General features: G+C 39.2%; 2 protein-coding genes across 3 annotated transcripts in view; both read right to left on the bottom strand.

The window, feature by feature from the left end:
• Positions 1-375: 375 nt before the first annotated feature.
• Positions 376-6,450, bottom strand: eif4g2a (eukaryotic translation initiation factor 4, gamma 2a). The gene is made up of 20 exons (XM_037247466.1): positions 6,343-6,450; positions 6,192-6,248; positions 5,965-6,090; positions 5,771-5,873; positions 5,536-5,667; positions 5,380-5,446; positions 5,147-5,298; positions 4,669-4,779; positions 4,394-4,576; positions 4,154-4,307; positions 3,908-4,074; positions 3,718-3,825; positions 3,493-3,600; positions 3,310-3,414; positions 2,984-3,199; positions 2,634-2,892; positions 2,116-2,320; positions 1,834-2,042; positions 1,639-1,760; positions 376-1,483 (listed from the first exon to the last, which is right to left on the bottom strand). Exons 7-20 carry the CDS (start codon positions 5,228-5,230, stop codon positions 1,418-1,420), a joined length of 2,097 nt encoding a protein of 698 aa, XP_037103361.1. The 5' UTR covers positions 5,231-5,298; positions 5,380-5,446; positions 5,536-5,667; positions 5,771-5,873; positions 5,965-6,090; positions 6,192-6,248; positions 6,343-6,450; the 3' UTR covers positions 376-1,417.
• Positions 6,451-11,130: 4,680 nt separating this feature from the next.
• The window catches only part of galnt18b (UDP-N-acetyl-alpha-D-galactosamine:polypeptide N-acetylgalactosaminyltransferase 18b), a 44,880-nt gene continuing 32,235 nt past the window's right edge, over positions 11,131-23,775 (bottom strand). For both annotated transcript variants that reach the window (XM_037247722.1, XM_037247724.1), the window contains exons 7-11: positions 18,180-18,365; positions 16,444-16,581; positions 13,412-13,507; positions 12,011-12,175; positions 11,131-11,870 (exon numbers count right to left, since the gene is read on the bottom strand). In XM_037247722.1, the coding sequence (XP_037103617.1) occupies positions 11,724-11,870; positions 12,011-12,175; positions 13,412-13,507; positions 16,444-16,581; positions 18,180-18,365 (732 nt within the window). In that variant the 3' untranslated portion in view covers positions 11,131-11,723. The remainder of the gene's footprint in view (positions 11,871-12,010; positions 12,176-13,411; positions 13,508-16,443; positions 16,582-18,179; positions 18,366-23,775) is intronic.

The following is a 23,775-nucleotide window of genomic DNA, read 5'->3' as shown; positions in this document are numbered from 1 at the left end:
GAATAAGCGGTAGGCATGAGGAAATGGATTGATAAACACCACCAGTGTCATAACCAATTTTAAAATATAACCTCCTTGGACTGTATCACATCCTCTGTATCGATGTACACATCCAATCCTTTATTAAAAGGGATGACAATATAAGCCATCTTTTGAAAATAAATGTGCATTACTGGCCAAGTTCATATTGTGAAATGACAATTCATTGCATTATACCCTCTGAAACCAGAGTTGGTACTACAGAGTCAAAAACCCCAGAGTTGAATTGCTCCACTTTAGAATGAACCAACCTCCTTGCACTCCACCCCATTTAACAAGACATGCATGAAAGTGACTGGAGATGCATACCCCTAATAAAGATTAACATAAAACATCTTGAAATGCTGATCTTTTATTGTAGCCGTTTCCAAAATCCATTTTCAGCACCAGTATATAATCAATTTTGATAACAGGAATTAAGATGAGTTACACTGCACAAGGCACCACTGAATTGGCTGTCCAAGCAACACACAAACCAGCGACCATGAAATGTATTTTATTCAAGGATGATCTGCAGATGCCCACTCAACCGTTACTTACCCAAAAGAAAGCGCAGGTGGTCACATGCAAGAAGATTAAAGAGACCACTTAAAAACCCCGACTATATGGCAAACTGGAAACTAAACTTTGGCTGTCTCGATGATAAAACACTTTCAAGTATAGTCAGATACAGAGGTATATTTATAAAAAGTGATAAATTAAAAAAGGCAACACAGATTTATTTTACAGCACATTAATATCCACACTCCAAAATACATGATTTATTAAAAAAAAAAAAAAAACTACCCATCAAGCTATTTTGAAAGCATTAGAAACCCTAGAAGCAAAATGAATTCATTGCTTAGAGGAAAAAAACAAAAACATAAATGGCAACTTATTGGCGCTCTCGTCATTCGTTACTTGTGCCGTATGCCAAACATACGAAATGGCAGCCTGGTGTCAAATTCAACACAAGAAAACAAAATGATCAGAAGAGCTTCCACAGCTGTCAAACACAAAAATCTGCAATTTAGGATTGTTCTTAATATCAAAATTAAGAACATGTATGATACTATTGCAACAACTCGTGATGTGCAGCAAAGTGCATCTAAAAACAGATAAAAATGAGCCTCTTGATAATGTATGTTCTCATTTGTAAACAGCAGCACATGATGACTGCAACCTGATTATGAAACCGTGTGTATGTTCGGCAAAACACTTCCTGTTATCCTAAATGTAAATCAATTCCAAAATATACTTGGGACAAATTACGTCTTTAAATAGAACCATTACATGTTGACGCTGGCTGTAGTCTATTAGTAACAGTAGCGTTGTTGCTGACTGAGGCAAAGTAGTAAAAAGAGGACTCAAATTCCAACACTGCGGGCAGGAGGGGATTTTAGTAATCTTCATCCTCTGACTCCTCATCTTCAGCAGTTTCCAGCCAGGTGAGCCACTGGTTCACCTGCATGGCAAACAAATCACGCCGGTTATTTTCAGGATCACTCAAAATGGCAAGTGGACTTTTGTTTGATGAAATTTGAACATTTGGGCATTTAATTTCTGTTGTGATGCAGCTCCATGTGCACGCATCAAGTTGTTTGTGGGGAGAGAACGTACGTGAAACAAGGCTTTTCCTTTTCCCGGATACTCTTGGGTGACGTCTTCTTTCCATGTTAGGAAGGCTTCTTCTTCAATGATTTCCATGTCATAAAAATAGGCAAAGAAGCGCAGCAGCATGCCTGGAAACAGAGAGCACGTTTAGCATTTCTACTTGCATGTGGGCGCACGTGTGCGTGTGGTGGTGGTGGTCACCTTTGGGGAATTGTTTAGCGTTACAGTGGACCTGCAGCGCATAGAGTGCGCTGACTTGCAAGTCAGCGTGATCGTGCAAGAACTTCTGCATGACGGGCTTGAAAGAAAGCAGCAGCTGCTTCTCCTCATCGAGCTGCTCTTTGCTAGGCGCTGCCAGCTGCTCTTCGTCGTCATCTGGGTTGATCTCATAGGCAATGTACTGCAAAAAACTATCAGGGAAAACAATTACAATGAGAGCAAGCTGAGTAAAAGCCTGTGTGCACGAAGGAGGGTGTAGTGTACCTGGTGGTGAGGATGTTGACAAAGCCTTTGTCGGTGTGCAGTTTGGGAGAGATGTTATCTTTAATCCACTTGTAGATGGACTGCGGAGAGGGGTCCACTTTGATTTGCTTCAGAAGCTCCTTCTCCAGCTTCATCAGTGGGAACAAAAAGCTCAGGCCTTTGCCCTCCAGAATCTCCAACATGCGGTCCTTGTTCTGGTCCATTTCTAAGGAAGGGAGATAAAATACAGTGTAAAGAGTAAAGTGAGTCTACCCCAATAAAAACTGGAGCTTTGATTGCATGATTATTAACGCTACAGAGTCATTAACAATTTGAGTGCGCCAAACTTTGAAGAGATTTGGGGTAGAAAATCCCCAAAAAACAAACTGTTGGCTAAAAGGTTTCGGGTTGCCCACTCTTGGATAACCAAGCCAGATATTTATCTAGTGGTGAAGAGATTTGATTGTGGAACAACATTCCTAAACAAAAGCAAATGAGTCTAAAATGATGGCTTAGAAGTGAGCTGGTGTCCGCCATACCAGGTAGCATCTTCTGCATGTTGACTTTGCTCTTCTGGAAAACATCGGCAAGCCACTCGCAATCCTTGAGCTTGACCATCTGTTGCAGACAGAGCAGGAAGAGCGGGAAATGGGCACCGTTCTCCAGCTGGTGAGCCAAATCAGTCATGCTGATGAGGTCAACGACGGCCGCCCGGGCCGCAAACTGAGCCAGGTACGATTTCACCAATGGGACTTCTTCCTCAATCTTGGGACACTGGTCCAGGACACCAAGAATGGCCTTTTCATGGAGCAAAAGGTGGGAAGATGATTTAATGCTCTTTTGTTGTGTGCTGCATGAGTGTGTTGCGGCTGCAGTTGTTTACGCTCACCTGCAGAAGGTTCTCCCTTGTGACAAGGCCCTCTGTACAGAGTTCGTGAATCAGGGTGCTCGCAAGCTCCTTATCATCGTCGGAGCGACTGAGCGAAGACACCACAATCTTGTTTAACATCTCAGATAAGAAGTGTTTTGGAGCCTTCATCTCCTTGACAGCGGCCACAGCCTCGCAAACGTTCTTGCTGTTCATATAGTCTGCAACCAGCGCCTCCTAAAACATGGCAATGGCCAAATGTGTTAAGCTGCATCTCATACACATTTTGAGGTACAAGGCCGTGGATATAAAAAAAAAAAATAAAATAAAAAAAAAAAGAACATTACCGTCATTTTGTGCAGCTCTTCCTTAGTCGGAGGTAGTTTTTTGCTGGACTTTGCAGGTTTTTCCTGAATTGGTGGAGGGTTGCTTTTAAGACCAAGCTGTGGGGACTACAAAAAGAAAAAAACATTAACCATGCAAGTTTCTAAAAGCCATTTTTAAAAATAAAATAAATAACATTTAATTACCTGTCCTATTAGGGAACCTTGGGCACTTGGCGGCATCATAGTCATCTGTGGCTGCAGCTTTGGCACTTTTTTGTTTAAGATGAATGACTGTGCTGGCCTCAGGCTGATCTAATGGCATAAAAAATAAAGTTCAAACTATCACCAAAGTCATCTGCTTACAAGATGAATTAATGTCATATTAGAACCTAGCGAGGGGCTTCCCACCATCTTAAGAAAACTAAGTACCTCATCAACATTGAGTATCCCTTTCTTGCTAAAGCGCGGGCCGATATCCTTAGACTGCATCTGAACCGAGCCATTCTGTTTATGGCTGAAAACCGGTGAACTCTGACCCTGGGGTGACAGACAGTTCAAGATTTGTAATGTTGAGAATAGACAGGATGGAAGCAAGATGAAAACACGCAGCGGCAATCACCTGCATTGGCTTGATAAAAGGCTTGCTCCCTGTGTCGAACTGGGGCTGATGCGAGTTGTTGCTGTTAATCCCAATATGGCCATTGAAAATTGGGTTAGAGCGGTGGCGACCCAAAGTCGGAGAGTAGTGGTCTTGAATAACTCCAGGACCCGTTCCGATACCAATCCCTGCACAAATTATAAGCAAAACCAAATATTGCAATTGTGTTGCACTGTGGCTCATGCAGACAACCTTACTGTGGCATACCGGGCATTTGTCCAAACATGTCAGCGAGGCCCCCGAGCCCTTCTTTGTCAAATCTGACCCTGGCCTGTAGGAAAGCGCTATCCAGGAAGGTATTGTCCATGAAAAAGTCAGCCCTCAAGCAGTCAGACTGAGGTGGAATGAACACACCCAAGTCCTGCAAAACACATTCAGGTTAGCATCGGCCCAGAATGATGAGTGAACTGCTAATGAATAAGCAAGGGATTGAAAATGCAGACAAACCTTTACGGCATCCTGGCGAACTTGGCCGATGGTCTTTGGTCCGTTGTCAAAATACGCTTTCCGAGGCACCCAGTTGTTCTGCCGCAGCTCCGTTGTATTCTGCAACAGGAAGCGAATCCTTGCAGGTAATTCCTTGTTGTTTGTCAAGGCCTGCATGCGGTCAAAGTACTGATTCATCAGGGACTGGAGGATAAACAAAAAGAAAAGGTGAGTTACATAAATCGCAAGCATTAAAAGTGTCTGCTTGGTCGCAACAGCGCTTCCGGCAATCGTACCCGAGCCTTCTCGTGATCAAGTTTGGGTCCCACCGTCCTCATTATCTGACAGAGGCATTCCAGGTCTTCTCCCATATCCTTAATTTGGACTCTCTTCTTCTTTTCCAGAAGCTTCAAGTAAAAATGCATGTCAGGAAATTTCCATTTCTGCCCGACACCTTTTTTTAACCATACATGGGTGCCCAGACTTAATATTTTATTGTGTGACCAGATTCAAAAATACTCACGCCTTTCTCCATTTAAAAGAACAGAAATGTGGACTGAGTCCTTCCGGCGCCATAACATAGTTTGTTGTTACATTTATTCATTATAAGAATGGAAGCATTGTGCAGTCATGTAACATGTTAGCCACCTGACATTTAGCACTGTGGTGTGTAATTCACGACTATTTTACATCCTCAAAACGTTTTTTAAAAAATAATAATTCTGGTCACTACTAAGTCAAGGTACCAATGTATGTTGCCTAAATGGAACCTACAGTTTTGATGCATTTATGGAGGATGGATTCATGGATAAGGTGGAGTTTCCCAAGTTCTCCAATGAATTTGATGTTGCCAAGCATTTTAATCTTTGCAACAGCACGCTGTTCCTCCTCTTCAGAGGTGAGAGGGCAGTCTTGTTTGTCAAAGACTATTGAGGGAGAATAACAACCAAAGTTAAACGGGACCTTGACAAAAAACACGTAGTGTAAAAGAAATATATGCTGCACACCCTCAACATTTCTGGCGCGATTTTCAAATTCATCTTGAAGCTTGGATATGAGAAGCCTTCTGAAGGTCTGCAACAAAGAAAAGAAAAAAAATCTGAATAATGAAGGGTCACAAAAAAAAAACAGCAAATGCAACTTCAAAATATTTTGGCATTTACGGTATTTTGCTTTTTTGTTCCGGGATTTTCTGTTGCTGGATCTTCAAAGTTTGGTGCGTCTTCTGCCAAGCGTAGACATAGCTGAGCATACAACTGACTGTACTTGGGCTCTTCAAGGGCTTTGTCAACAATCTAAAAAGGGCAAAAGTCAAAAATAAAAATGTGCATTGAAGCACATAATGAACGAGTGCCTCAATGCGCTATACAAATGGATGCTAGAATTATAGACACTGACCAACAAGATGATTCCTTTCAGGACATGCTTTGAATCCACACCCACATTGAGGAGCTCCAGGCACAGTTTGTCAAACTTCTCAGGTGTCAGCTTATTAAGTATGCTAAAAAAAAAAAAAGCAGAGTGCCACAATAAAGTGGGAGCAAAATGCAAAACCACTGCAGCAATGTGGAGACGTTCCTGCCAAAACTCACCCTCTCACTTTTCGGAAGATTGCATCGTGTTGGCCTTTCTCAGCAGAGAAGCTGGCTTCCCGTCTAGTGCTTCGAGAAGGTATCCATCTCTGAGCGGCAGAACCTGGGGCCTTCCCCAGGAACTCGCTGGAACAAATTTAAAATTAATTATTACGTTGAAGCCAGCAGAGATTTCCTACACATGCAACTGACTGACATCATAAAGGAAGAATGAAAATAAAAATCACCTGTTGCTTTCAGCCTTGGGAAAGTGCTGAGGTGCACCCCCACCTGCTCCCCCTACTCTGTGATACAAACAGAAAAAAACACATTGAAATGCGATATGTTTCGGGAGTGCTCCCAATGAAAGTAAGCAACGCGTCTCGTGTTATTGGCTACCTGAAATGAGAAGGAACCCCTGGTGCAACAACACTCTCCACTTTGGCGGCTTGACTACAAATATTTGGTAAAGAATTGTGTTCTGGGAAGGAATCAGGGAAAAACAAGCTACAAGTAGAGAAGAGAATAACAGTTACTCAACAAGCTTGTTCAGATTTCAACTATTCAGAAATCAGTTTCACACAACGACGACGACGGGAGCATGAACTTGTCCTATTATTGCTATGCCAAAAAATTCTGAGAACGAACATTCTTGTTGATGGATCTTAAACTGGATACAAAGAAAATCAAATAAATGCTCAAAAGGCTCTCTGGTTTTAAGTCTTGTATGACCTAATGCCAGAAGCAGCACCATAGTGAAGGAAAAAAGGATTTATAACATGACAACATTTCTCTAAAATGACAGTCTGCCAAATTGTTTAGTATGGTTTGAATGGCCACTTTAACTTTAGAAAATTATTTCTCTCTGCTACAATGACAAGGTTGAGGAAATAGTCCATCAATAAACTCATATGGGTCAGTCAAAATTCAAAGGGGTTTTCAAAGTGTCAAAATGACCATGACATTTGAATCCCCTGTCTTAAAACCCTAACTTAAATCATGCAAATGGTACTTCATTTGTGAGACGCACAATGTTAGCGGTAGAAAATGTCAAGTCATTTAGTCATTCATTAATCTGGGCAAATTTTGTTATGAAGGGATTTTTTTTAGGCTCATGAAGTGATCATTTCAGTTTTGTAGATCATTCCCAAAGATAGTAACCACTTGTCATGTTACTAATAAGACAGTGGAGGATATATAGTTGTGGGCTAGTTGTCCTACAGTTTTCCTACTCGTAGTAGCCAAACCTGTCCTCCAAGGACGTCCTAGTACATGGACCTTAGACCAGATACCAAGGACATAGAATACATTTTCAAACTGCTTCCCGTAGTTTTGATTTTAGGAGATACATTTTTTAACAGTTAGATCCTAGCGCGCTCTAAATTGTTATACTAAATTTTAAAAAATTGGAATGGTACAGGACCCTTCATCTGGACCAATTTCATTCTCAAACGGCTTTCGATCGTTCCAAGTACGTTCTCATTTGACCTGAAACTCGATTTAATCAAAAGGACCACCGAGCACATGACCGCTCCACGTGCCGGTGGAGCAAAATTCTTCAGTGGTACACACAGGCGGTGCTAACCTGGCACGAGGCATTAGCTTAGCAAACATCGACGTCTCCATTTCGTTTCCATAACATTGTCTGAGACGCGTCGGCTGAATACGTCATTTACTGGAAATGTACCTGTGATAAAGTCGATTGATTAAAGTCTCTGTGACAGGGCAATCATCTGATCGACAGAGGCCCGGAACCAAGTCTAGATTTTATGGCAATTCAAACAAATATATTTCTACATTACAACTATAACATTTATGGAAATCTCTTATATGTTCAATTAATTATGCTTTACAGTAACGATCGAGGTAATATTACCGTCAGAATTTGGTGATTCAATTAAAAGTGTGGAAGGGCGATTTTGTTGTTAACTGAGGATACCGCGTTAGTTAAGATCTTGGTAGAATCGTACTAAATTAGACTTGAATAAGAATTCAAACAGAGCAGGAAAAGCGAATCCAGACGTCGTTTTTCCTCAAGTCTTTGTTAAGAAACCGGATGTTAGCACATAGCCACCACCAGTACGTCGCTATCTTTTCACAACGGCCATTAAGCCGACATCGTCAGATGATAACTTATGATCGAAACTATTTCAATACATTTTATTTATTCAGTTGACATCAGATAAAGACAACAATCAAATCTCCGCAAACCCACAAACTAGGTCAAGTAGCTGACATTGGCCAAGCCGTGAAATACCGAAAGCGCTTACCTTTTACAAAAAGAACGTCAGCTTAAATGTTCACTTTTCGACAAGTATAAAAAAAAAAGTAGATAAATGAGGGGAAATTGATGATAATTTGACGTAATTATCACCAGAAAGCTTCGGCTTCCAATAAATAAGAGGACGGCCTTGTCGTATAGGCTTGCGGCTGCTGAGAAGAAAGACTGCTGACTGGCTGCGTGCGTCATGAGGGAGGTAGTCGCTTTTGAATGGGGGCTGTTAGAAACGTCATCAGCTTGCCCCGCTGACGTCACGTACTAAAAACTCATCGTTTCGCAATCAGTTCAATTCCGGAACTGATTCGGTGGCAAGCCCTATTAGTTTAAGAACTCGCCTTAAACCTTACCGAGAAATACGATGAGTCAGAAGCAACTTGCTGTCGTTATCTATGGCGAGTGGATCTTTCCAATTTATCGTAATTATATTCAGTTAAGTTATTATTATGTTTGGCACGCTCAAACATGGCGAATAAAAACTCTTGAATCATTATTATCATTATTATTATTATTATTATTATTAATGGTAGTAGTAGTAGTAGTAGTAGTAGTAGCTGACCACGGCCACACTCTGAGTGGCCCCTTGAAAAAGAAAAAAAAAAAGAAAGAAAAAGAAAACTTCTACAAACCCTTAAAAATCTTAAAACCAAACAAAAACAAAGTTAAACATTTTCCATGAAAAGCGAGGGAAAATTGGGGTGAGGATCCCAGCAAAAACTGGAAAAATCCAAAATGTGAATAGAATACACACATATCTGTGAAATTGCTATTTGAACAGAATTGTTTTTTATTTTCAAAATAATTGAGTCTTTCCAAAAAGTACTCTCTATTGACTTTCTCTTATCTCGCTGCTCCAATTTGTATGTTTTCAGTAGACCAGTAGATGTCACTATAGCCATTACAATACAATGGTATTGGAGCAGATGCCTAACCAAAGCCATTTAAACTCTGTTCCTGATACTCAGTCACCTAAAAGACGCAATATTTCTTTTTTTTTTCTCACAGTAATAAGGTTGAAAAACAATACATCCAAAGCCTGTAATCCAAACTACTGGGATGCTACATACACACATATATACAGTCATATGCAAATCATCAAACCTGACTGAACTGGAGATATTTTGTCAGGAAGAATGGTCAAAATACCTTCAACCAGAATCCAGACTCTCATTGGAAGCTATAGGAGGCGTTTAGAGACTGTTATTTATGCAAAAAAGGATTTTCTCTGTTGGGGTGCCCAAATTTATGATAAATTAAGATAAGATAAATTGAAAAAATCATATGTAAAGTTAATTTAAATGTACTTTATCTGTTATAGTTGATATTTAAATTGGATATCAATAGGAAAGGTAAAAAAACACTAAGGCAGGGGTTTCAAACTTAATTTTTTCATGGGTCACATTGTAGTCATAGCTTCTTTTGGAGGGCCATTATGACTGTCAACCCAAATAAATGTATGAGCACCATATTATATACAGTAAAAGCTACAAAACAAATAACTAGTTTTCAAATCAGACGAGTAAAAACTGGTCAGATATATAAATAAAAAGGTATTAAAAGTGAAGACGATTTGCAATTCTAGTAATGACACACGAATTTGATGCACAATTTGGCTTCGCGGGCCACATAAAATGATGCGGCGGGCCGTACCTGGCCCCGGGCCTTGAGTTTGACACCTGTGCCCTAATTTATTTAAGTCTAACTCAGCAAGTTGATGTGCGTAATTTTCTGCTGGGTCTGCTTGAGCATACAGAGGGGCTCTTGTTGCATCTATATTAAGAACAAGCGAAGGAGGTCTTTTTGATGAAAGTGGGTTTCCATGTATATTTAACGCAATGGTCTGTTGAGCCCTGCTCGAATACAGTTTCTAATGAGGACTGACATTTTGAAAACAGGCTGGGCCACCAGTCGCCTCCTCAGGTGCACAAAACAGTGGGAGCAGAGAGCGGACCTATTTTTCATCCTCCGCATTCGTCGTGACTCACTGACATCCTTTACATGCTGTGTACTTTTTGAGATGCAGCATGTGTGCAAGAATATCTTTTACTTTGTATAGACTCACGCCAACAAAAAGCAAGAAGCACCTTATTTTCCAAATGATGATTCATATTTCATTTTCAATGTGCAAAGTAGTAGTTTTTGTCAAGAATTTTGTCGGCTTCCCTTTGGAGCGCTCAAGGTTGCAATGTAGTGGTACATACTTCCCAAACAGACTCACTTTTTTCATTGTCCTGCAAAAGCTATTATCCTTTGGTTTTCTTAAGTCTCTGCTTGTATTGACTTTAGTGGCTTTTGTAGTGTTTATTGCATTTTAAATAGTTGATGGGCATTGAGATTGTCTTTGTTAAAAAGGCACATGAATGTAGGAGTTTAAATGTTCTTTTTATTTACTTATTAAAAATATTCAGGTTATTAACAAACAAAATATAATCAACATATATACAGCTAATTCACAAAATAAACCTGAGACCATGAAATAAAAGAGTTACAACAGGAAACGATTGCTACGTGGTAGCCGTAAGAAAGCTTCAAAACACAGACACCAGTACCCTTTTTCATCCAATGAAAATATGACTGTACTGCTTTAACCAGAAAATATACAAAGTATTTTTACCTTGTGGTAAAAATACCAATATAAATATCAGCGAGCTCATCTTTGCATGGGCATATTTAAATGATGTAACGTTCGCAATACGATTTAGCATTAATGACATCATGGAATCCTTTCCCCACCTCCATTTGGGTTTTTGAGATTTGAAGACATGTGACGACAAATGAATTGAACGGCGCTTAAAGGGCATATCAACCCCAAAATTTTATTTAGAGTAATATGCTGTATGTGCCCCCAATAGTTTAAACAGGGTATTCTAATCAACATTGCGTTTGTCGAATATAAGTTAAGCAGCAAAATTAATCCGTTTTTATTCATCTCGTGACGCGACCATTTTGCATCGTACTGCCAGTTACCGTCGACCGAAAATGACATCACACCTGCAGTCTCAGGTCACAACCAATCACAGCTCAGTTTCAGAAAACTGGTGAGACCTGGTAACAGTGGATTTTGCTGGTTTAACTCATACTCCACAAACAAAACAATCAGATCACTGTGTATTGATGAGTTGGGCTGCACAGAACATATTATTACAAAGAGAATTTTGGGGTTTACTTTCATTTTAATGTCAGAGTACATACTCGAGTTTGTCCATTTCACATTTCTGGAATTATTTCAATTTTCATTACTGTTTTTTTTAAATAGCAAGTTAAACGATATGAAAGTCAATCAGAGTCATGGATTGTTTTTGGAGGTTGGAGCTCGAATGCTCATGACGCACTGATCAAGGTCATCAGCCATGTGTTTCTTATGTTTATCTTTGATTAGAATGTATGGAAGGCTGACGTTAGAATTTCCAAGTGTGATGTTTTCTACTTTCCAAGCATTTGGAATGCAGATATAGACACAAACTCCCTATGCAGTCACTCAGTCAAAGTCAGTCGGATGTGCTCATGGGGAATTGCTATACAACACGTTTGTGATGAACCATTTCTGTCCAGTGCATTTCTGTAGAGCGAGTTGGTAACCAAACTCGTTGTCACTATTTGCTACAAGCTCCAAGCATCTTCTTGATTTTCTGTTCTGAATAGATCCTCCCTGAAAAAGATGAAAATGTTTAGAAGTGCTCTGGCTCCACAAGAACATTATCTTTAAACTTTATTTTTGACACACGCTGCTGTATAACAAAAGGCCCTTAGTTTTGTTATCTAAAGCGCTGACTGAACATTTGCTGTCACCTGAGTGAAGAACCAGTGTAGTTTCATGCGTTTGGCTGTGGCATAGCCACACTCGATGAGGCGTGGTCTGCTGTTCACGTCCACTAGGCACTTGTTGTCATCATCGTCAACAGTGGGACTAAGGAGACCCACCAGAAGCTGCTGAGTTCTGGTGTAGTACACATTCTGTAAGAAGATAAAAAATTGGTTTTGATGTCAGAGGATTCAAGATTCAGGAATTTTTATTGGCCATGTTGAAAGGGTTAGATTTGCTATTAACTAGTTTTTCATTGAACTTTTTAGGCCATTTCTGATGACTCCCTAAACTTTTGGTTAGAATTTTAAAAAGATGACTATTGTCTAACAAAAGAAAAGAAAAGTTGTTTGATAAACATGTGCTTACAGACAGCAAAGTTAAGAGTATGAGATTTTAATTTTTCATTTTTTATGTCAATAGTTTCTCGGCTCCAATGGTCAATTACCAGGCTCCTTGACTACTAATAATCAGTATCGACTTAAAAAAAAAAAACGGTCGGTCCATCTGTAATTCTGAACGAGGAGTTCTTAACTGTATTTTCAATGTTTTTGTGTCAAAGGGTTGTAACATTAGAAAATCTTTGGAAGAATCAAATCTACTTATTTACTTGATTTAAATTCACTGCTGACTGGAGGAATATGTCGACAGCAGACAACACACACGATGGATTCAGAGCAAGCATAAATATATAATCCTTACAAACAGCCTTTTTTCAAGGGAATCGGCTTTCCTGTATTTAGCTGGGATACTGATCATTTGGTGGAGGAATAATCTCCGTACAAAAAACAAAAAGGCTTTGCATTTAAATATGGGAAAGAAGGAGAAAAAATTTCATAATGTCATGAGTACAGTCGTACTTGCAGTAGAAGGACATGGACAGCAAGGACATTGAATAAATAGTCAAACGGCTTTCCATAGGGGACACTAAAATGATTAGACAACATTTTGCTTTAACTATTGCATGCCTCCGTGGCTGAAAAGTAAATTACACAACATAATTGAGCCCTGAGCAAAAGTAAATTGTCCATAGCCCACTATCATAATTACAGATTTAGAAGAAAGAAAAATAATGATGCAATATCTTAATTGGGTATCATTTGTGAAATAGAAAGCCAGACTATATAAGACCCAAAAAGTGTCTCAGCAAGGTGAAAACAATCTGCTCAGCCAAAGAAGGATGAAGGGATCAATAGCAGTTTGATGAGGTTGGCAAACACAGATGCGAATAAAGCTGTGTTAACATTTGAGGACATTTAAAGTCGCTGTTATTTCGGCTGACCTACGCTGAACAAACAGTTCAATTAGGTTTTAAACTTGTGAGGCAACAGCCGAGCGACATGCTTTGAAATGCAGCTCTGGCTGTAAAATAAGAGAAGAGCTCAAACCTGTGGTGTCATTCCATGACAGAGGTACATAATGGGAACGTTGTCATTTTCAGGCCCTTGATCCAGACACACATCATTCTTCAGAGAGTTTTTCAGCTGTAAGACCCGAAAAACACAAAATGAGCGAATAGGACTGGTGTCAGTTAAGTCAGTAAAATGAGTCGATTGAGTCGAGAAGCCAAAAATTCAAAGTAAAAAATATAAACATGAAAGAGTCAAAAATACAAAATTGGAACATTCAAGAGGATATACTCTAAATGAATAAAGTAAATGTCATAATTTTGGAATATGGACTCCATTTTCGCTTCATAAAAATGCAAATTTTGCAGCATTACCTCTGCTCTTGTCAAAAAGTTATTAGAGCATGCTTTGCCTGATTGGCGCACCACAAGGTGCTCCAGGAATGCTGCTTGCTTTGAGAGTGCACGGCGGTGGAACACTGCCAGGGACGATTCCACTCCCCACTGGCTCCGTAGACGTTTACTTTATGTGCTAATCAGTAAAGCCACAGGCAGCGCTAGGTCTTTTCCGAGAGCTTAAATGTAAACCTTTCAAGTTTTGTTTGGCAAAAAAAAAAAGAAGCTATTTTTTGCGATACCTGTGGAGACGAACTTGGAAAATATGTCAAGTGGCAGTAGAAGCCTTAAAGTAATCATTGATTTGCAATGGCAATTTTAAAAACATCCATTCATGACTCACAATCGACGGGCAGACTATTTCCAAAAACGGCTTAGGATGGAACAATACACTTGAATACAGCTATTGTGTAACAGCATTCTACTAATTAAAAACTTTCCACAAGTTTTTGGTGTGTCTGTGGGAATCTTAGTCTATTTTCACAGACGATTTGTATAGTCAGAGGTCACTGGCAGAGCGGCCAGCATCGTCAAAGACGCATTCCACCCCAGCAAACACCTGTTTGACCTATTACCCTCAGGTCTACGCTATAGGTCACACAAAACCCGGATAAATAGGCTCAGGGATAGCTTCTTCATGGTACTGAATAGACCTCTGAAATCCCGGGTCAAATAACTGTGTGTAAGATCAAACGTGCAATATTTTCCAGTGCAATACAAACACGTGCAATATTGTATAATATCAACGTGCAACAATCTTCTAGTGCAATAACTAAACATGTGCAACATTTTCTAGTTTGTAAAACCCTTGCTCACACATATTTTTTTCTTATTTATATTGTTTAGATATGTACTGCATTGCACAATTTTACATTTTGTCTATTTTTTTTTAATGTCATTTTTATGCACTTTGCAAAGCACCTCTTGGAGTGGCAACCAAATTTGGTTATAATGTAAATTTTGATCCCAAAGGTTTTAATTGAATTTGAGGTGTGTCTCAATAGTTGTGGCTCTACGAGACTGTGTAAATAAATTGCAGGGCCTCCCTCAAGGATACACCAGGGATGGCACTAAACCGGGGCGAGCCCCATCAGAAATCTGTGCAGCGCAGTAAAGCGCCTCCAGCATTTTATTTGATATCCTATAACATATTCATAAATTATTTTCTCAGTCCTGTGTATCAGTCAAGTCGATCTTTAGCCTCCGGAGGGGAAACAAAAATCATGAATCCCGTCCCTGGGATACATGTACAATGATTTGAACCCATTGACCAGGAAGTATGCTGCTTTCTCAGCTCACCATTTTATTTGATTTTTGATCATTTGAAAAAGAGTTTAACGCTAGTTGTTTGCTTAGGTGACGCGTTTGACTGGTTAAGGTATCGCCATGAGTGGAAACTTTAATGTGGACATCAGATGCTGGTGACATTTCTACTATTGTAACAAAGATCATTTTATTGTATTAAAATAGCAATTAAATATGAGGACGCTCTGTTTGGTAACTAAAGCAAGATGGTGTTTTTTTTTCTTTTGAAAGGTCGTGATTTTGGAGATGCGAGGATTACTCTCGACAGCATCTTATTTGAATATCCATCCATTTCCTGAACCGCTTTATCCTCACAAGGGTCCAGAGAACGCCGGAGCCTATCCCTGCATTCTTTGGGCGGTAGGCAGGGTACGCCCTGAACTGGTCGCCAGCCAATTGCAGGGCACACAAAGACAAACAACCATTCACAATCACACCTACGGACAATAATACATAAAAAAAAAAATCCTTGAAAGTTTGAAGACTACTAAAAAATGAATGCATGCAGAAAATGTGTTGTTGGTTTTATTTTTGCGTGCCGCTGTAGCGCCTCGTGAAACCAATGCCACTGGGTAGCACATCAAATGCATGCCGCAAACACAGAATAATGAGGTCTACAGACATGAATTAATGTAATAAGGCTGGCCTGCTTCCTTGGTTTCCAGCTGCCATTTGTCAGTTTGTACAAGACAAATCACCCATACAACAGGGGGCCATAATAGTGCAGTCTGACTGTCATTGTGCATTAGGGAGCATCTCAGATGAGATGTGGGCGGAAAGGGACATTCCAGCCTGGGCCAGTAAAAACAGTGCCAGCATTTGCCTAGGCAGCCGTCCGTGTGTGTTCTCCTGACTGATATAATTCTGCTGCAAAGTCCTCCAGTTGGATTAGCATTATCTACAGTTTAAATGAGGATGTCACTCTGCTGACCTCCATTAACGGTGAACAGTAATCAAAAGGAGCTTCTTGGTTCTTATTAGGGTCCAAAGCATATGGATTTTTTTTTTTTTTAGGCAGATGCTTTGAGACCAGCAGTAGCTGGGCATTGGGGCACTTGCCGGGAATTGGATCTGCATCGTCTGCATGAATGGGAGCAGCATGGTACCACCTGGTACCTTTGTGAACCAGAATAAAAATGGGACTGATTAATTGGCACATTTCTATTTGCTGCATAGTAGCTGTTTTAAAATCTATTTTTGTTGGGGGGGGCGCGTCATTATTTTTGGCTCATGTGTTCATGTTTTTTTTTAAAAAAAAAACAGCAAAGGATTTTAGGAGCACTAATGAATTGGTCATGTTGGTTATGTTCTTATGTCGCAGGTGACTTCCTGGTTTACAGAAATATTACATGCTGCTGCTGAAGTGCTTACTACGCCATATGCAACAGTTTCGCTGTACATCCTCATCTCAGGGTAGATGTTGACCAGGTACCATCTGAAGGTTTTACACTGCAGCCTCTTCCTCAGAGCCTTCCTTTCCGAGATGTCGCCAATGTCAATGCCCGAGTCCTGGATTCACGCAACAAGTGCATACAAAATATAACATTGATTAGATACAATTAACAGGAGTGTAAATCACTGCATTGTTGCAATTGCAAAAGGACCTTATAGATGTACATTTCTTGTTCAGACTTGAAAAACATCTATTGAAACCATGCCACATCACATTTGCAGACTCAGCAATATTAGGCGCTCAGACTATGGTCGATCTCATTTCATCACGATGCTCATGATGCTTGTCTTTATGTCTCATTCAGAAATGATTCAAAGCGCAGTGCCACTGCAGTTCTTCTCTGGTGGCCAGAAAACATCTAGAAGTGATTCATGCAGTTGATTTTCATTCCCCCAGAGGTAAACCAAAAGTGGCATTTGCCCTGCGTGCTTAATTCTTTGGGCTGCGGCTAAATTTCATGCTTAGTGAGTACAGCCTAAGTTAAATGCCTCATTATTGACTGAATAAATTGCCTGCAGATGTTTATCTATTCAACAGAATATACAGAGGCCCCGAAGGGATAATACAATTAACATAAAAAGACATAGTGCACCCATCTAATTATTCATCAAATTCAGTTCACGAGAAGAACAACATTTATCTGTTAAGTCCCTCTGAAGACAATCCTATCCCTGTAAGACCTAAATACAGTTCAGTGAAAACCACTTAAGTCAGAGACAATCAATCACAGGAAGCTGATTGAATTTTTCTTGTCCTGTTCAGCTACACGATCATGCAGAAAGGTAGATCTGTTTGCCTCTTTATGCTAGAACAGTTTTCTCTGCAGTTTGAAAAATTTCCTCTGTGGTTGTTTGTGTCATGATATTTATTGGAAATGAGCATTACAGAAAAAAGTTTGTGAAGTTTGACTCACAGAGAGAAACGTACATTTCCAGTTCAATTATCATCACAAAATGTCTTCACATGACACGTAGTATATTACCAAAAGGTTAGAAATTGGCAACCAATAGCGGAAATTAAATTGTACCTTGAGGAATCCTCTGGAAACCACCTCAGTGTAGATTAGATCAACATGTATAAGAAATTATCAAGTGTTTCAATTTGTAAGGTCAATAGGGATGTATTATGTTTCAAGTGTGGAACCAATGTGCATGGATAAGTAAAGTGGTAAGTAAGTAAAGTGGAGTTTAATTTGTTTCATGGCTAAACCCAATTTACTTGAAGAGCAAATTAGTATTCCCCATGGAAATTAATTTTAATGCCATTACTATATAGTACAGCGACCAAACCCCACCTCACCATTTTTGTTACATGTATATAATAAAGAAAAAAAAAAACACAGATATATAATAAAATATAATGAACGAGAATGTAAAGAAACACCCTGGTTTTATGACGTTTAGTAAGAATATATTTGTAGGAATATATTTACTGATGTAAAAATGAAATTATTGACACTCACTTCAACAAAATTTCTTGACAGAAAGGTGCCACCATATGAACATAACAAAAACTGGATAGGAGCTTTTGGGTGAAGAGTTTCCCCAACAACAAAAATTCACTCATAGACCAATTTGTGAATGCCAAACCACGAATATGCAGGGAGTGTTGCCTTATTGCACTTGGGGATGTGAAAACTCACTCACTCACTCACCTCCTGAGGAATATTCCAGGCCATGTAAACATGACTCTTAAACTCATCCATCCAGACTTCTGCGACTCTGAGGGCATTACGTCGCACGTGAGATGTCAGGTCCTCCGTGTACGGTTTGTGAGCTCGTTCAATGTGGGCGATGCGAGCGCAAGGAAGGACCTCCACACTGCCGCCACATTGCCACACCTGGTATTGCGCAAAATACAAATACACAAGAAGAATGCCGTGCCATCAATAGGTTGCAACGGAGATACTGGAAGAGTCACAGAAAAGCAGTTATGTCGCTGCTGCAGTCTTGATGTTCAAACCTAAAAATACAGAATGAGAGAAAACCTGAAAGACTAACTGCAATGCACCACTCCCATACTTTGACATTTTATTGTTGTAATGAAAAGGCTATTTTGTCTGCGCATAAGAGGGAACCCAATTCATTATGCTGCAATTTGCTGGTGCTTTTGCCTCTTTTCAAGTGTGCGAGCAGCTGAGGAGCCTCTTCACAGTGAGCGCCACTGTTCACAAGCAATCTTTTTTTTTTCTGTCACCCTTCTTGCCTTCTGCGGCCTCAACTATCATGAGGAGGCTCCCCAGATGGTAAGTGTTCAAAAAGGGGGGAGGCAAGAATCCATGTTGATTAAAAACTAATGATGCTATATTATGACTTAATGACGATTGCTAGGAGGTTTGGGACTGTTTGATGACTTTGCACTCAACCATTAGTGAAGGACTACTATGGAGAAGAATATTTAGGATATTCCAACTTGCTTTGCGGTGAAGTAGGGCATTATCTTGCTGAATCCAGCAGATGTAGCTGCATTGCATGTGCACGACTCATGTAAGTATTCGTGCCTTGAGATATGACTTACCCAACTTTTTAGTCTTTTGAGATAAAAGCATTTTTTTTCAAGTTTACTGTCATATAGAAATACACCCTGTATATTTAAAATGACAAAACATTAGTAAAGTCTCTAGCTTAATGCTAACGAACAATGCAAATTGCCACAAACAGATTTATAACAACAGATAGTATTTGAAGACTAATGGTGGAGCAACACATGTAGACTGTTAATATGACAATATTGATTGGCACATATCCTCTGCTAAGAATGAATAATTTAACTGTTGCTTACAGAAAAGCCATTTTATCCGCAAATATCCGTATGTCAGGATTATACAGTAGGTGGCGACACAACAGAAGGAGCAGCGCAATAACTTTTGGATAAAAGAAGAAAATGGTTCTTTGCAAAATATTTGTTTAATTGTGTATTGTATGCCCTTCGAAAGTATAGAGTGCTATTTCCTTTATTAAAAACACAATTCACATACATTTTTTTATTTTGGAACAAATGAATGGCATTTCTATTCATTTCAAGAAGGAAAGTTGATTTGAGTTTCATGTTTTCATTCAATTAAACTCATCACAAGGCACCATAGCATATTATTTAATGAATTAATGAATATATTTTCATTCCAATTGCATATAATGCAATACTGTGGAGTCATACTAGTCATCACACAATACTGCTGCTGCTTTTTCTTGCTGTTTGTTCACACTCACATCTGTACTGTATATAACTATAAACATCAATATTGTTCAAACAATCACATGTTTATGATTGTTCAGCCTTGGCAGAAGTGCTCTATTGAGTGACAACATAATTGGAGTTAGGTTCTGCATGGTTCAGTATATTGGAGGGCAAATTGGAGGGAAACAAAGACAGATGTCTGTTCTGTATTTTTTCCTGTGTGGAGTAAGTGCTTGATGCCGTTAGATTAACTTCACCTGATTGCAATACACTATTCATCTTTTTCAAACGTGCGCATGCGCTGCATGTAGTAAAATCCTTTGAATTATTGTGCAGTCTTCTAATCAGGTACGACTGCTGCTGTTGCACACCTCACTCACAGACTACACTTTATTTAGATTACGGTTTCATTTCGTATCTCCTCATGACAGCTTGTAATCTGTTGTGTTTATAGCAAAAATGTGATAAAGCTTGCAGTCGAGAATCTCAAATCACTTCTGATTCCAAGGGAATGAAAAGCCACACCACGATCAATACGTTCATACATAAATTTTACAGGTGACAAAGGTTAATTCAAAAAACTTTCAATCCAGATCCGCAATTTCTTCTGATTCCAAGGGAATAAAGTGCTATATGTATCAAATCAATATCATTCACAAGCTATAATTTAAAGGCAGCAAAGATTAATTCAAAAGGAGGATCTTCTTAGACTTATAGTGAGATCAATAAGAAAACGTATTATACAATTTCAGCTTATTTTGTAGCTTGTGAAATGCGAAAAACTTTCATCAACTGATTATTAAAAGACAACAATTCAAAGTGTTGAACTAATTGAAGTAGATAAATGGTCTTTCATATTAATTTCTCATTTGCCTTTATTTACGTGTAAGCTTAACCTTTAAAATTAAAACATCTACCGTAATTTTCGGACTATAAGGTACGTATAATTAATGTGCTATTTTTATTGTAAAACAGATTTATCTATTAGTTGTGTTTGTTCAAATATACATATAAGAGAACCTTGAATAAATAATTATCAAATCGCAATAGTAACTTTGGGGGAAAAAGAAAATCACAATTAGTAGATTTTTTTTTATATTCGTTCAACCTAAAATCAAAATAACACATTGTACCATGTATAATCATAGTTTTTATTCCTTGCAAAGCGCTCAGTGATTTTTAGTCATGCCTTTGCACAGACTACACTTTTGTCATCTGCCACAGCTTTCAAGTTTTAGCTCATTACAGTCAAATAAGCTCCTATTTGAAATCGACTTCCTATCTTCACAGACCTAAAAGTGCTTTATCGTGTTGCCTTATTCACCCTGGAATCTGGAGAAGCTTGGGTTCACCCATCAGTCATGCCATGACTCATCACTGGAGGCCTGAGGTAGAGAAGTGGTTGAAGTAGGCTGTATTTTACTGATAAACATCATCAGTCTGACGTATCATTTAATGGAATAGCATCCATCAGAGCATTTCTTTTGGAATAGAGTGAGGGCATCTAGACAGCAGATACAGCAGATGCTTTGGGAAAAAAATTCTCTTTAATGCCACACAACTAAAGAGTTAAAACTGTCATCAGGAATGACGAGCCATGAGATGGCAGTATAACACGAAAGACCTCAGTTCAGCAAGCATCAAAGGATGCTTTTGCATACGTTTTACTATTTATTTGGGTCACTAGGACTATAAAGTGCTGTTGGTATCCTCATCAGAGTCCCTTAGTCATCATGAAAATATGAAACTCTGAGGTCTTGTTATGAGAGGCAAAGCATTTGTGGATATTTGAATATACTAAGGATCTCTGTATTGTTAATGGAATAATTCTGAATTATGAACACATTGGAGGTTCGACTGGATCTCTGCCGTGGCTTAAAGTATGTCACCTGAACGACTGACACAAAGTCAAAACGTCAACTTGACCATACTCAAAAAATGATGACAGCACAATTTGGAGTTTGCTTAATAATAAATAAGATGAACACAAAGCCACATCATCTCAGTTATTTGTTTTTCTTCCTCCTGAAAAGGTTCAAATAAAGTAAATTTGAATGGCTTTTAAGCGACATTAGTGGAGCAAGAAAAGTTTTGAAAAGATTTCTATTGGTCTAATTTTTCATAATACCAAAAGATTGCATTTGAACAGAAATGTGAATACTTTTTAAAACCAATAATATTTTGCACTATTCTGCAAAAGTTCAAGTATACCTTTTGCATAACCCTGAAAGGCCTCTAAATGGCCTCTTGACAAGAAAGGAAACAAACTGGGAACTTTTCAATGCACATGTGATTAAGAATATTTCTTTAGAAATTTGATTTTCCATTTCATACTTTCTGAAGCATTCTACTTTCATCTCACCGAACCCAATCTCTCATCCTTCAACACCAAGACTGCCAGCCTCTCTCTCAAAAAAAACCCCACCCCAAATATTTCCCACTGCAATCATTTCACATTTCCTCTGCAAAGCCATGAAAACTCTTCACATCAAAGCACATGCAAGGTAAGGCTGCTCCTCCTCCTCTGCTGCCCAGAGCAGTGCAAATAATTGGCATCGACTTGCTGCTTGTATGCATCATCTCACACTGCCTGCTATCAGTACATTTACCGGCTGCACCACTCTATTTTCACATTATAGCGTTTCTCACAAAAACCATGTGATCTGCCAAAATACTTGTAGTAGTGTTAGACCGTGCCTCACTGCTTACTAACAATTCATATAAGAACATCCGTCTTTTCATCTGATGAAAGACTAATTCACTGCCAGTCATTTTCAAAGATGTGTTCACCATACTGCCAAGCGTTTTAGAGGATGTTCTGTGACAATGGGAGAAAGGAACCCCCCCCCCAAATAATCCACTCTTTCAAAGGGAAAAAAACATTCTAACAGTAGAACATTGGTATATGAATACTCACACGGCAGCTTTGTGCACACGCTAATGCTACTGTATTCTCATTTGTTATGAGCCAAGCCTCACTGCTTTAACAGCATGGCCTCCTTGCATAAAAAAATGCCCCCCCCCCTTCCCCTGTAACATAGGAGCATTGGGAAACTTAAATTGTAGTTACTGATGCTGTTCAAAGGAGGTTGTAATAAAGAAAGTTTGCACATCTTGTTCACTGCTGCTCTGCTGAAATAAACGACTCTTGCACCAAGGGCTTGCGGGTCATTGCTCCGACCTTATCAAGCAGATGGAACTGTGGTGGCGTTTTCTTCCCCCTCCATCCAACCAACCATTTTTTAAGCTTACCCTGTTCTGCGTCACTGCAGGGGTTGGATCTCATCTTACATTGGACACGTTAAGTGGGAAGTGATCCGAAGATAACAGCCCTAAAGTCAGCTATGTAAAATACTACACAACCATTTTCTTGAATTTGTAGTTTAGAGTGTTTATAGAAGCAGTCTTAAAGAGAATATATTCAGGATAATTGACGATTAGACTATTTTAATTGGGGGCACAAATGATTGCTCGCACAAAACATTGCCTGGAAACAAGTAGCCAGACTAAAGTGTGATATGACTGCAAAAAAGAATTTAATTGCTCTGCCTTCTAGCTAGCTAAAGTTTTACCTCCCCTACATTGTTGTTATTTGTTGGCATGTCTTATTCTTACCGACGTACTCCCAATTTCCTGTGTGTGGATGGAAAAGCAACCACCCCAAACCGAAGTGAGCAGAGCTGAGATGAGCCAAGATAAGGCTACAAATCCCCAGCGGTACTCCTGTTACTACCACAAAGTCCTTTTAACAGATTGGGAAATGTTTTAGCTAAGCATGAGTAAAGGAAAAGAAATGACTAACCTTTGACAAGCTTTTGACTCACTTAAAGAAAAGCCTTTGAGGTACGTGCACAGTTGATGGCTTCTAAACATAGTGTCCAGGAAAACGTCAGACCAAGTCAAGTAGGTCATTGTGCACAACACTGCAATCAAAGCAGCCGTCCATGAAATTTGGAGCGCGTCCATTTTTCCTCTTCTGGTAACGCAAGCCAAAGAACAGCCAAAGGCAATTTGCAGATCCAGCGTATAATGGAAAAAATGTAATATCTATTTTTTCTTTAAATGCTCTACAC

This window comes from Syngnathus acus, chromosome 3, assembly GCF_901709675.1.
Source record: "Syngnathus acus chromosome 3, fSynAcu1.2, whole genome shotgun sequence".
In the NCBI taxonomy this organism is placed as follows: domain Eukaryota; kingdom Metazoa; phylum Chordata; class Actinopteri; order Syngnathiformes; family Syngnathidae; genus Syngnathus; species Syngnathus acus.
Note: the sequence above shows the minus strand (reverse complement) of the source record. Positions and strands in the feature narration are given on the sequence as shown.